The sequence below is a fragment of the Halichoeres trimaculatus genome, unplaced genomic scaffold, assembly GCF_033239565.1.
Source record: "Halichoeres trimaculatus isolate MK-OKI-2021-1 unplaced genomic scaffold, fHalTri1.1 fHalTri1_scaffold_9, whole genome shotgun sequence".
Taxonomy (NCBI): domain Eukaryota; kingdom Metazoa; phylum Chordata; class Actinopteri; order Labriformes; family Labridae; genus Halichoeres; species Halichoeres trimaculatus.
Window position 1 is genome coordinate 37,449,930 of NW_027437188.1, and position 13,840 is coordinate 37,463,769.

General features: G+C 43.2%; 2 protein-coding genes across 8 annotated transcripts in view; both read left to right on the forward strand.

Annotated features, from left to right (window-relative positions):
• map4k1 (mitogen-activated protein kinase kinase kinase kinase 1) overlaps positions 1 to 1,624 on the forward strand; it is a 44,323-nt gene extending 42,699 nt beyond the window's left edge. For all 7 annotated transcript variants that reach the window (XM_074679419.1, XM_074679418.1, XM_074679420.1 and 4 more), the window contains 3 exons: positions 589 to 678; positions 785 to 911; positions 1,206 to 1,624. In XM_074679419.1, coding sequence (XP_074535520.1) covers positions 589 to 678; positions 785 to 911; positions 1,206 to 1,302 — 314 coding nt within the window. In that variant the 3' untranslated portion in view covers positions 1,303 to 1,624. The remainder of the gene's footprint in view (positions 1 to 588; positions 679 to 784; positions 912 to 1,205) is intronic.
• Positions 1,625 to 3,267: 1,643 nt separating this feature from the next.
• On the forward strand, positions 3,268 to 13,840 carry LOC141798369 (WD repeat-containing protein 20). The gene is made up of 4 exons (XM_074680276.1): positions 3,268 to 4,224; positions 8,885 to 9,067; positions 9,358 to 10,767; positions 12,375 to 13,840. The coding sequence occupies exons 1-4, from the start codon at positions 3,817 to 3,819 to the stop codon at positions 12,420 to 12,422; spliced, it is 2,049 nt and encodes a 682-aa protein (XP_074536377.1). The 5' UTR covers positions 3,268 to 3,816; the 3' UTR covers positions 12,423 to 13,840.

Sequence of the window (13,840 nt, forward strand, 5' to 3'; positions counted from 1 at the left end):
TTTAGTTTCATCTGAAGACAGCTGTAAAAACTGAAAAATCTAAAAAAAACTTTTTAAAATTTTATTTTCTTTGTATTTCATTTTTTATTCTAAATCCTTCAATTTTATTTTATTTTTATTTATTTGATAACAGTTTGAGTTTCTTTTTTTCTTTCTTTCTTTTTTTTTGCTTTGGCACAACAATTTCCCTTTGGTTTCCCAACTAGTGAATGATGCAGAAATAGAGGATTAATCCTCAAATACAAAAATCTGTTTTATTTCTTGAAGAAAAAATGAAAATTATTGGAAATATTTTCTGTAACTTTTGTTTTCACATCAGAAATGATAGAAAAATAAACCAACAGTGGACGCTGAGGAAAGGAAATATAAAGCTCTTCACACACACTCACAGAGAAAGTTGTGTCTTTTTTAAGAGTATAATAAGCTGGTTATTAAAGGGTTCTTCTGTCATTTTTTAACCTCAGTTATTTTAAATAAATAAAAAAAGAAATAAAAAATTGTGGGAGGTAACAGCTGAAATGCACCAAAAAGTGTGTAAAAGTGAAAACCAGGAGGTGTGAAATGTGGATTTTCTTTCCTCGCCCACAGAGTCAGTTCATATAGTCGGCCTGGAGGGGGAGGTAAAGAGCAGCAGGCCAGTGCAGCAGGAGACCTTCTCTCATGACGTGGAGTCTATAGGTGAGAAAAGTCCGGACAGGTGCGGCGGTTTGAGCTCAGAGCTCTGTTTTCAGCGTGTCTCTGCGTCTGTGTGTGTGTGTGTGTGTGTGTGTGTGTGTGTGCTCAGTGTACTTTGAGGAGACGCTGCTGGTGGTGTGGCGTCACGGCTGGCAGAGGAGAGGACACAGTTTCTCTGAGGTCCTGGAGGAAACCACCGACCCCAGGAAGATCTACAGACTGGTTCAGTCAGACAGGTACGGCAGGTTTTCACTTTTTCCGTTAAAAAGCAGTTTGAACGGTAAAAACTGAGTCTGACAACATCTCCGATCTGCTTTCTGAGGTTTGATGAAATCTGTTGACTCTAAAGTTCAGAGAAATCTGAATAAATGAATAAAACATCAGGACTTTATTAAACTTTAATTCTGTCTGTTAATGAAGGTTTTGAAGTTTCTGATCCTCTTCAGTCACAGCCTCCACGCTGTGTTTCGTGTCGTTTCACCATGTTCCTGCAGCTCTGACCTCTTATCGCCCCCTGACTCCCTCCACAGGATGGTCATCTTAGAGACGCATCAGACCGAGGACCAGACCGGGCTCTCCAACCTCTACGTCCTGGAAATAGCCGAGAACTACGTGGTGCTGCCCTGACTCAGGACTTTAACCCATCGTGATGATGATGATGATGATGAAGAACATGGACACGTCAAAGTTTCATTTTGATTTAACATTTGGAGAGTCGACCCTGACTCTGCCGCTCTTGCTCTTATTTATGCTGATGTCATGGTCTGAGGGATTGAGGAAAACCTGATCCGCGTCCCTGGTCTGAGGTGGATCCACTTTCTCCTGCTGCAGCTGCTGTCTGCCAGGAGACGCGGCGTCCGTCTGCATGAAGGACTCCTGATCACCAGCCCTGATGGAGCTGTGTGTTACCTGAGTGTCCGTGTTGAGTCACAGATCCACACCTGTGTGAGCCGTTACACTGTAATAAAGTTAAATATGAAACATGGTGTTCGCTGTGTTGATGGGAGCAGGAAAAACTGTGCAAAATTTTCTGTATCAACAAAGAGGTTTGAATTGATCTGTGCCAGCTTCAAGAAATCTTTACGGAGGCACAAAGGTGTAAGAAAATACATTCATTTAGATTTAAGCATCAGAGTCATGAAATGTGCATTAGGATTTTTTAAATCTAATTAAAATTCTTCATGAAAATTTGGATTAACTAGTAAAATAATGAAAGGGTTTTAGTGAAACACTAAAAAAAATCAAAAATTTGCCAGAATGTTGTAAATTTGCTAAGAATGATTAAAAAGTAATTAAAAAAAAAATGCTATATTATTTAAAAAAAGTAAAATTTTCAAAAAGCTGCAAAAATTTAATTAAAATGGAATTAAAATCTAAAAAAAATTAAGAAATCTTTAAAATTGATTTTTTTTTCTTAATTTGAAAATTCAATAAAATTTGCAAAAAAATAAAAAATAATAATAAAAAAAATTGAATTAGAAATTAAAAAATCTTTTAAAATGTTTTTTTCTTAATTTGAAAAAAAAAAAAATTCAATAAAAATAGTAAAATAATGTTAGCATGTCTTTAAAATGCAGATCTGAGCTCCTATGATTTTTTTTTTTTATTATAGGAGTAATTTTATAATCAGGATAACATTTCATCTCTATGGGGTAAACTAATCAGTTTCACTAAATATTAATTTCAAGCAATGGCCAATTTTACGGTGTCATATATTTTACTTTCATTAATACAGAAAGTTACAGGTTCATCATTTATTCAGCTAAAAATACAAATCATGAGTTATATTTATTACTTAAATATTTAAGAATTTACTAGAGCTTCAGCTAATTAATGAATTTAGTATATTCTAGGTTTGAACTTTGCAAATAAAATATAAAGCTAAAAAAAGACGGATATATTTTTACTTTTTGTAAACCTGACATAAAGTTTTTGTGTTTATAAAATTGTACAAAGTCTTTGTTTTATATTTCTGATAAATTTGCAAATATTTATTTTTTTTAAAAGTTATGTCAATAATTTTATAAATTTGCTAAATTTTTTGAAATTTCATTAAAAAAAAAATTTGCATCCTCCCAACCAAAAAAAAAGAATTCAAAAATTTGCCAGAATGTCGTAAATTTGCTAAGAACAATTAAAAAGTAATTAAAAAAAATGCTACATATTTCCAAAAATTGTGAAATTTTCAAAAATCTGCAAAAATGAATTAAAAAATTAAAAAAATTAAAAAAATCTTTAAGAATTGATTTTTTGTCTTAATTTGAAAAAAAAAAAAAATTAAAAAAAAATAAATTCAATAAAATTTGCAAAAAATTAATTTAAAATTGAATTAAAAAATCTTTTAAAAATGTTTTTGTTTCTATATTTGAAAAAAAATATATAAAAAATTAAATTCAATAAAATTTGCAAAATTCTCAAAAAGAAATTGAAAGCTTTATTGACAGATGTTCTGCATATTTAGTTCAACAAAATGTCAAAGCATGATTTTAGCTGGTGTTGATGTCTCTCGTCATCAACATCCTCTGTAAGAAACATAAAAATATTTTTTTAATAATATTTTTTAAATGACCGTCAGTGTTTCAGCATGTTTCCCAGATTATAAAATCACTCATAGAAAAAAATAAAGGTTGTTTGAAAAAAGGATTAAAGTTGTGTCAGCCCAGCTGGGCCCCACAGAGCCGGACTGGGTGGATGGTGGGTATCTCTGGTGGACCCTCTGGGTGTCTCTGGGAGGTTGGCTGAGGGGTAAATGAAGCGGTCTGTCCGGGGCCGGGTGCCCTCTGTTTACCCCCGTCCCTTCAGTGCGCAGTGTCAGACCGGGCCAGCAGCAGCAGCAGCAGCAGCGACGCAGCATCTCACGTCTTTACGCACACAGGGTGGACGGAGGCAGAGCCCGGCCGAGGATGCTGCTCTCACCGGCTCAGCAGGGCTTTCTCTCGGGGTGATCCCTCTGGTGGCGGTGGTCGTGCGGCCGGTGCTGGTGTAAGATGCGGACTGGGGCGGACCGGGGGTGCTGGTCGGCCTCGCTGAGCTGGGCTGCTGCTGCTCTCCGTCGCCTCTCCCATTTCTGCTCGTTTGACTGAAGCGTTTTTGTTTCCAGGTCAGAATCTCCGTTTCCTGTGCGGCTTGTTTGGACTAAAAATGGCCGGAGATGGCGGCGCTCTGAAGGATATCAATGAGATTAAATCCCAGTTCCGGACCAGGGAGGGCTTCTACAAGCTGCTCACCCTCTCAGACTCGCAGCAGCGGGGCGGCCTGCCGCGGGGTCCGTCCTCCGGAGCCACGCTGGGCCCAGGAGCCGGACCCGGTCCGTTGCCCGGTGGAGTGGTCGGGCTGGTGCAGGGGCCCGGGGCTGCCGCCGCCGCCGCTGCCGCCGCCGCCTCCTCCTCCTCCAATGCCGCAGCCAACTCCTCTCCTGCGGGCTTCCTGCCGCCGGTCCGGGTCTCCATGGTCAAGCTGCAGCCCGAGGACCCGAGCGAGGAGTCGGAGCGGGTGTGCTTCAACATCGGCAGGGAGCTCTATTTCTACACCTACACCAACATCAAGAAGGTGAGCCGTCCATCCTCCTCCTCCTCTCCGGGGTACAATGACACATACATGGTCAGCGTTAGCTTAGCATGCTAGCAGGGCTGCGTGTTTCGTCATCTTTGTGAACAGGTCTGCTGTGTCTGCTCCTGCAGGGCAGAGCTGGGCTCGGAGCAGGGTTTAGACTGGGTGTAGGGAGCAGGAGGAGGTGGAGGAGGAGGTGTGAGGATGGAGAAGGGTGATGCATCATGCAGGAGGATGCTCAGAGTCAGACAGGGAGGCAGGGACTGAGCTCCATTCACTGCTCCCAGCTCCAGACCAGGAGAGCTCCAGACCAGGAGAGCTCCAGACCAGGAGCGCTCCAGACCAGGAGCGCTCCAGACCAGGAGCGCTCCAGACCAGGAGAGCTCCAGACCAGGAGAGCTCCGAGCTCCTGGATGCATCTGAATGCATCATGCAGCTCCAACCTGCAGCTCTGGTCTGCAGCTCTGGTCTGCAGCTCTGGTCTGCAGCTCTGGTCTGCAGCTCTGGTCTGCAGCTCCAGTCTGCAGCAGCTGGAAGGTGACTGTGTTAGCAGCAGGTGGTTCAGTCACCCCACTCTAGAAACCTGAAACCTCTCCCTGCACCTCCTGCTGCACCACCTCCTCATGGAGCAATGAGAGTCTGACAGTAAAACCATCAGACGGAGCTTTCTCAGGTCTCCACACCTTCTCTCAGGTACAGAGCCACCTCTGTCCGTCTGTCCTCCAGTGTCTCCTTCCACCGCTCGTTTTTATCTGTGCTAACTCTCACCAAGGATGCTCAGAGAGCTGCTCCTCGCCTCCTAATGAGGAATACTAATAACCCATTTAGGAGGCGCTGGAGGACAAACTGCTCCTGCTCTCACCTGACGCAGATCAATGAGGTTCAGAGGACATCGCTGAGATTTTCAAGGCTTTTCTTTCACTGCACACGGTCAGAGACAACTACACGACATGCTCTCTGCATCAGGCCCCAAATACAGCTCCACTGACACATGGGAGCGTTTTCATAGAGATTATATATGTAGGAGATCATTTCAACGGCTCCTTTCATAGGAGCCATTTTTCTTTAGCTCAGCTGGATTAAAGTCACTCAGGAGCCATGAAATCTACTTTATCGTCACGAGGGATGGTTCCTTTCACATTTGAAACGATACGGTACCGATGCCCGGTACCTAGCCATCGGTACCAGTACTTAACGGTACCAATTTTTGGTACTTTTTTGTGTTTATGTGGTAAAAAATATCAATTTGTTTAATAATAGAATATAAAAATACTTGGATTAAACATATTTATTCTTTAATATATCACCTTGTAATGCTGCGTTCATGTCCAGCATGGAAAATCTCCTACTCTTCCTCTCCCTCACAGTCACAAGAATGCACTTAGGTACCTAAACATGGCACCTTTTGGTGTTATCTGAATCGGTATCTGTAAAAGTACCTAATTCGGTTCCCGTCCCTAAACGTTACAATAAATAAAAAACAGTGTATGAAACTCCAAACATTGTAAAAATCTAACCAATAGTTATCAGAACAAGAAGTTTTTGTGTTTATAAAATTGTAGATCTGATGTTTTAGTTTTTTTTATTTCTAATAAATGTGCAAATATTTTTAAAATTAAAAATTAGAAATGTCAATTTCATAAATTTGCAAAATTTATGAAATTTAAATGTATTTTTTAATTTAAAAATTAAAAAAAAAATTTATTTTTTTTTTTTTAAAATTGCAAAACTTAGCTGCCCCCGCCAAAAAAAAAACAAAAAATCTGCCAGAATGTCATAAATTTGCTAAAAAAAAAAGGATTTTCAGATAAAATTTGCTGCATATTTTCAAACACTTTTTTTTTTTTAAATGCATTTTTTCTTTAAAAAAAAAAATTCTAACAGTGCAAAACTTTGCAGAAAAAAAACTGAACTTTGTAAGAAAAAATAAAAAATAAATTGCACAAATCTCAAAAAATTTTTAAGAGCTTTATTGCAAGATGTGATGCATAGTAAGTTGAACAAAATGTTAACGCAGGATTTTATTTAGTGTCAGTGTCTTTAATCATCAATACCCTCTGGAAGAAAAAAATATATTTTTTTTTTCAATAATTTTTTAAAGCTACGATGACCCACTGCAAAATCATTTTATCTCAGATATTATTTCCTCTTAAAGAGAAGCTAACAAAGGATTTCATCTTCAGTTTTCTCACCTGACAGAAAAAAAGAGTCTGGGTTTGTTTCCCTGTCCACACTGGAAAAAACTTTAAATCCTATCAAGTGTTTTTGTCTTTTTTCCAGTAGAAAATTTCGTTTTAATCTGAGCCACGTTCACTTGAGCAGTCCAGATTAAATGTGGTCTGAATTTCTGTCACAAGAAAAAAAAAGATCAATTTTCCAGCAGTTTTCTCTTTTTTCCATTGACAGATGTTTTTGACTCGTCACAGCAAGTCAGACCTCATTTTGTCTTTAAATGACTTGAAACAAAACATTTTTCTGGACTCTTCAGGTGAATGTGGCTCAGATTGAGTAAAACAGACTATTTTTACCTGAAATGAGACAAAAACACTTGATGAGAGTTTATTTTTTCGCAGCTCAGTTGTGTTGTGACTGAAACATGTTGGCGCCTGTTGTTGGAGTCTGAACATTTTGTGAACCTGTTGCTTCGTCGACTTTCCGACCTCCTGACTTGTTGCACGTGTTTGAGACGTGGTCGTGGTCATGTTCGTCGTCAGCTTCCTTTGCGCTGAGCTGAAGCAGGAAAGTTTTGTGCTCTTAACCCTGAAGTAGAAACCTCCTCCTCTCCTCGTGTCGTGTGATCCTCAGACTGTGAAGCTGAGCTCCCACTTTCTGTAAATGTTTCTCTGTTCCCTCTGAGGCTGTTTCTCTTTGTCTGACTGATCTGTCAAACAGTCTCTGTGTACGAAGCTTTGCTTCTGTGTGAATTACCTTCTTTAAAACCAGTCGTTTGTTAAAGTCAGGTACCTGCAGCCTCTGTGTCACCTGATCCTCCCAAACCTCCAGCAGCAGGTGGTTCAGACCTGGAGCCCTGAGTGAATCATCACAGACAGAGAGGATCTGTTTCAGCACTTTAAGAGCGCACAGGAAAGAGGAAATCAGGAGGATCAGGGGCTTAAAACGCCTCATCAGCTTCAGCTGACGACTGAGAAAAACGTTTTTATCAGGATCAGAAAATAAGAGAGTTAAAACTCATCAGAGGAAAGGAGACAAGGTTACAGTGAGGAAACAGAGGAGACATGTTTGGGGCTAAAAACATTTACCTTCTTCCTCCTTTGGATTTTATTTCCTTCCTTTTCTCCTGCTTTCTTTCCTCACTTCCTTTCTTTCTTCCCTCTTTTTTTTTTACTCTTCCCTCCTTTCTTCTTTCATTTTCCTTTCTTCCTTTCTTTCACCTCTCTCCTTTTCATTCCTTTCTTCCTTCCTTTCTTCCTTCCTCCTGTATTTCCTTGCTTCTTTTTTCCTTCCCTCCTTCTTTGTTTTTACTTTATTTCACTCTTCCTCTCCCCTCTCTTTCCTCCTTTCTTTCTTCCTTCCTTCCATCCTTCTTTCCTTTCTTCCTTCCTTCCTCTTTCCCCCTTTCTGCTATCTCCTTTCTCCTTTCGTTTTCCTTCTTTCCTGTCTTTCACCTTTCTCCGTTCCTTCCTTTCTTCCTTCTCTTCTTCCTCCCCTGCTTCCTTCCTCCTGTATTTCCTTGCTTCTTTCTTCCTTCCCTCCTTTTTTTGTTTTTACTTCTTTTTCACTCTTCCTCTCCTTCCTCTCTTCCCTCTCTTTTCTCCTTTTTGTTTTCCTTCCTTCCTTCCTTCCTTTCCCCCTTTTCCCCTTTTCCTTCCTTCCTTTTTTCCTTTCTTCTTTCTTTACTCCCTCTCTTCCTTCCTTCTTTGTTCTTTACCCTTTTTTACTTTCTCCTATCTCCTTTCTTTTTCCTCCTTCCCTTCCTTCCTTCCTTCCTTTCCTCATTTTTCCTTCCTTTTCCCTTTTCCCTTTTTCCTTCCTTCCTTTATTCTTTCTTTCCTCACTACCTCTTCCTTCGTTCCTTCCTTCCTTTTTTCCTTCTTTTCTCACTCCCTTCCTAACCTCCTTGAAAACGAGATGCTGCATCTCAAGGGGTTATCCTTAATAAATTCCTTACCCTTCCTTCCTTCCTTCCTTTCTTCCTTCCTTCTGTCTTTCTCTGCGTCCTTCTTTTCTTCCTTCCTTTCCTTAATTTTTCCTTACTTTACCCTCTTCCTTACTTCCTTTTTTCCTCTCTCGCCTCCTTTCCCTCCTTCCTACTTTTCCTTACTCCCCTTTCCCCTTTTTTATTGTCCTTCCTTACTTTTCTTTGTGTGCAGATTAAAACAGTCTCAATCTGAAACCATTCCTGATCAAATCCTGATCCTGATCCAGATCCTGATCCTGTCATAAAACCATCCTAACATGTTTCCCTCATAGCGCCCCCTGATGGAGAACATGTTCCTTGTGGTTCCTGGTTTTTCTGAGTGTTTGTCAGAGTGAAGCAGAGCGGCAGTGTAAGGCGGGTTGGTCAGGTGGTTTCAGGTTTTCAGGTGAATCATCAGGATGAAGGTCGCTCTCCTCAGGAGCTCTGTCAGTCTGTGAACCTCCTCTTCCTCCTCCTCCTCCTCCTCCTCCTCTTCATCATCCTCCTCCTCTCTGTCTGCAGGCCGTAGACCTCAGCAAACCCATCGATAAGAGGATCTACAAGGGGACGCAGCCCACGTGTCACGACTTCAACCAGTACTCGGCCACGGCGGAGAGCGTGGCGCTCATCGTGGGCTTTTCAGCCGGGCAGGTCCAGTACCTGGACCCCATCAAGAAGGAGACCAGCAAACTCTTCAACGAGGAGGTACTTCCTGTTTCCTCTGATCCCAGCTCTCGATAACACCATGACCAGACTCCTGTCCACTCCTCGCCCCGCTCCAAACCTGCTCCCTCATTTCCTCCTCCTCCTCCTCCTCTCCTCCTCCTCTCTGCAGACTCGTCATGTGTCGTCTCCTCATCTCTTGTTTTTTGATCACGTGTTGAATCAAACCTCAGACTCAGGACTCTGTGATACTCTGTCTTCCTGTCTCTCACGTTCACTTGTCTCCTCTCCTCCTCTCCTCCTCTCCTCCTTTCCTCCCTCCTGTTTTCCAGAGGTTGATAGACAAATCCAAGGTGACGTGTCTTAAATGGCTCCCCAAGTCGGAGAACCTGTTTCTGGCGTCCCACGCCAGCGGACACCTCTACCTCTACAACGTGGACCACCCGTGTGGCACCACGGCGCCGCAGTACTCTCTGCTGCGGCAGGGGGAGGGCTTCGCCGTCTACGCCTGTAAAACCAAGACGCCTCGCAACCCTTTGTTACGGTGGGCCGTGGGCGAGGGCGGTTTGAACGAGTTCGCTTTCTCGCCGGACGGCGTCCACGTGGCGTGCGTGGGCCAGGACGGCTGCCTGCGCGTCTTCCACTTCGACTCCATGGAGCTGCAGGGCGTGATGAAGAGCTACTTCGGCGGGCTCCTGTGCGTGTCGTGGAGTCCTGACGGGAAATATCTGGCCACAGGAGGGGAGGACGACCTGGTGACTGTGTGGTCGTTCGCAGAGAGCCGCGTGGTCGCCAGAGGTCACGGACACAAGTCCTGGGTCAACGTGGTGGCGTTCGACCCCTTCACCACGTCCTTAGAGGACGAGGAGCCGATGGAGCTCAGCGGCAGCGAGGAAGACCTCCACCAGGGGGCGCCAAATAACTCCATGCACTTCGGCCGGGTCAGAACCAGCAGCACGCTGTCGCGTCTGTCCCGGCACAGCTCCAAAGGAGGCGGCTCGGCGTCCGTCACGTACCGGTTCGGCTCGGTGGGTCAGGACACGCAGTTCTGTCTGTGGGATTTGACTGACGACGTGTTGTACCCACGCCTCCCTCTGACCCGCGCCTTCACTAACACTTTCGGGCCTTCGCTGTCCAACTCCGGCAGCGTGACGGTCAACAGCACCTCAGGCGGGGGAGGGAGTGGCGGCGTGGAGGGTCACCATCACCCTCCGAACACTAACACCGGCACCGCCAACCCGCCAACGCTGCCCTTACCGCTGCCGCGCTCCCTGTCCCGCTCCAACTCCCTGCCCCACCCGGCCGTGGCCAACGCCTCCAAGAGCCAGGGCGCCACGGAGGGCGGCGGGGGCGGTGGGGGGAGCGGAGGGAGCACCAGCGGCGGGAACAGCACCCCGTTCAGCATCGGCCGCTTCGCCACGCTGTCACTCCAGGAGCGCAAGTCGGACAAGTCGGGCTGCGGCAGCGGCGTGGAGAAGGAGCACAAGAGGTACCACAGCCTGGGCAACATCAGCAAGAGCAACGACAAGATCAACGTGGCGCCCAGGAGCAACCGGCTGGACGCCGCCAAGGTGCTGGGCACCACGCTGTGCCCGCGCATGCACGAGGTGCCGCTCCTGGAGCCGCTGGTGTGCAAGAAGATCGCACACGAGCGGCTGACGGTCCTGGTGTTCATGGACGACTGCATCATCACCGCCTGCCAGGAGGGGCTCATCTGCACCTGGGCGCGGCCGGGGAAGGCGGTACGTCAACTTCCTGTCTGTCAACTTCCTGTCCCGTCACTGAAACTTCTGATTATCAGGGTTCTTCTTTAGTTGACATGTTTGGGATCAGGTGACGAGGATTTCTTTAGTTTCTCTGATCGATTCATGATCAGATCTTCAGGGTCAGGTCGACTCGGCTCCGTAAAACGAGAAACTTTGGAAAAATAAAGAGTTCAGACACATTTTCCAGACCAGTGTTTCTCCCACAGGTCAGTTATCAGTGTTTTTATCCTCCAGCTGGATGTTTCAGAGCAGGGTCGGCAACTTTTACTTTGATAGGAGCCATTTTTCCTCAGCTCAGCTGGATTAACGTCGTTCAGGAGAAACAGAATCTACTTTATCCTCACAGTAGAGATAATAAAGTGTATAAAATTCTATACAAAATTAAAATCTGGTGAATACTCATCTTAACTATCAGACTGGTAAATATACTAAATTGTACATCTGATGCCTTTATTTTTTTAAAGGTAATTTATTTTTTGAATTTGCAGAAATCTCAAAATATTATTAAAAATTTTCAAAAAAATTCCATAAACTCCAAAAGTTTTTTTTAACTTAAAAAATTTGCAAAGATGTATGAAAGATTTTGAAATTAATAAGATTTCAAAACATTTTAAAATTAAAAAATGTTAAATATTAAAAAGCTACAACAATAAAAATAAATAAATAAATAACAAAACTGTACAAAAATAAAAAAAACTGCAAAAATGTGCAAAAAATTAAAAAAGGCAAAAAAATTTAAGAAATTAAGATTAATGAATGTGCAACAATTTTGAAATTTTAAAAAAAAGTGATAAAAATTACAAAAAGATTATGAAATTGAGATTTTATTTTTAATAAAAATAAAAATTAGAATTATTATTAGAATGTCATACATATATTTAAGAATAAATAAATTAAAACAAATTTCAAAAATTTGCAAAAATTTGAAACAAAATAATTTTATACATTTGAAAAAAAAAGAAATTTTACAAAATTACAAAATAAAATTAACAAAAGATTTTTGAGATGTAAAACACTTACAAAATGAAATACAAGTTTCAAATTTAAAAAATTGCAAATAAAACAAAAAAAATTATATTTTAAAAATTTCAAAAATAAGAATACCTGATTTGATTTTTTATTTATATGAAATGCTTAACTCATTATGTAGTTATCTTCCCAGGGCTGTAAAACTTGAGGTTAGCCACAGGTGCATGGAAAGTTGGTGGGCTGTTGATGTTGTAGGAGGTGAAGTAGAGAGGTGGCAGGCTTTATTGACAGATGGGATGAAGATTTAGTTCAACTAAATGTTAACGCAGGATTTTATTTAGTGTCAGTGTCTTTAATCATCAATACCCTCTGGAAGAAACATAACTGTTCTTTATTTCAGTAATATTTTTTAAAGCTACGAGGAGACACTGCAGAGGAGTCAAAGAGCCACAGGTTGAAGACGGTTGTTTCAGACTCTAAACAAACGTCTGAACAGATGTAGATTTTCTCTCTGCTCCTTTTTCTCGTTCTGCTCGCTCTGTGAGGTGGAGCGTGGGTTTTCTCCTGTGCTCGTCTCCTCCGTCTGACTCTTCTTCTCTTCTGTCTCCGACCAGAACCTGACAGCACAGAACGGGAACTCTCCGAGCGGCACGGTGGTATAGCTGGAGGAGAAGCTTTGCACTCACCCCCCCTCCATCTCCTCCTCCATCTCCTCCTCCTCTGTCTCCTCCTCCGTCTCCTCCTCCGTCCTTCATCCTCTCACAGTCCAGGAGTCTCTCCAGAGATCCTGGACGTGTCAAACTAGGGGCCAAAAACCAGACCGTGCTCTACCAGACCTACCACTGCAGTATTCCAGCCCGACCCTGGACCAGCCTGGACCCAAACCCTGATCCTGATCCTGACTTTACTCTCAGGGGGGGTGGTGTGGTGGGAAACTCCTCTGACCTGGTCCTTCAGGGTAATTCAGATGTTTTTCTAAAGTTGTAGATTTTTCTGGAAAAGTTTGGAGCCAAAAAGTTTAAAAACGGTAAATTTAAAGGTACAGAGCACATTTATTTTGACACAGACAGAAAAAATGAAGAAGCATGGATTAGATGATTTAATCTGTAAACTACTTGATTAACCAGTCAGTCAACACTTGTTTTGAGGTCAGAGGTCATGAAATCTTCCTGGACGAGGACGTTTCCCGCCACACGCCCTCACAGGAAGTAAAGTTTCCTCGCTCTCGGGCCCTCTGCCTCCACGCCGTCCCTCCGTGTCTCGCTGCACAGCTTGTGTATCCTCTGTAACCCGACGCTACGAGGACCCGACAGCAGGCTCCGCCCCCTCTCGCCCTCCACCCGACCCCTCCTGCTCCCTTCATGCAAAGACACTGCAAAAGCCACGGCCGTTGTATTTAAGTTATTTATTTTACCAGGAGACTGTGTAGTAATTTATAATGTACATACTGGAAATACTCTATAAATACAAACGGACAAACGTGTAAGGACGTAACGAGTCGGTGAGTCGGTGAGTCGATGAGTCGATGAGTCGATGAGTCGATGAGTCGATGAGTCGATGAGTCGATGAGTCGACGGCGAGGACGAGGAGAAGAGGAGAGAAGAAGAATATTAATATATGAAGATCCTTCTATTGTACATAGCTACCACAGTTAACGCTGAATGTCTGCTGTTTTAGGGAACTTGAAGATGTCAACGTGTTTTTATTTTGTGTGATAGAGTTTTTTCCTGAGCGTCCCTGAAAGCAGCGCGAATCAGTCCACGGTGGAGGAAGCGTTTTCAGCCCCGAGCGGCTGCTGGACGAGTCCATACGTCCCAGATAATAACCACACACGGAGCAGACCAACACACACTCCTCTGATCAAACACACACTCACTCACACACACTCACACACACACTCACACACACGTCATGGTGTAGCATCCTATACTCTGTGTCTTGGACTTCATTCCTGTTGCACCTGAATTGCCTCTTGCAAGAATTTGCACAAACAATAAACCACAGTCCATCCTGAGCTGCCACCAGTCGCACAGAGGGGTGTGTGTGTGTGTGTGTGTGTGTGTGTGTGTGTGTGTGTGTG

Coding starts and splice junctions, on each gene's coding strand:
- LOC141798369 (XM_074680276.1), top strand. CDS start 3,817: ATGGCCGGAGATGGCGGCGCTCTGAAGGATATCAATGAGATTAAATCC. Junction 4,225..8,884: donor CCTACACCAACATCAAGAAG/GTGAGCCGTCCA, acceptor CTCTGTCTGCAG/GCCGTAGACCTCAGCAAACC. Junction 10,768..12,374: donor GGGCGCGGCCGGGGAAGGCG/GTACGTCAACTT, acceptor GTCTCCGACCAG/AACCTGACAGCACAGAACGG.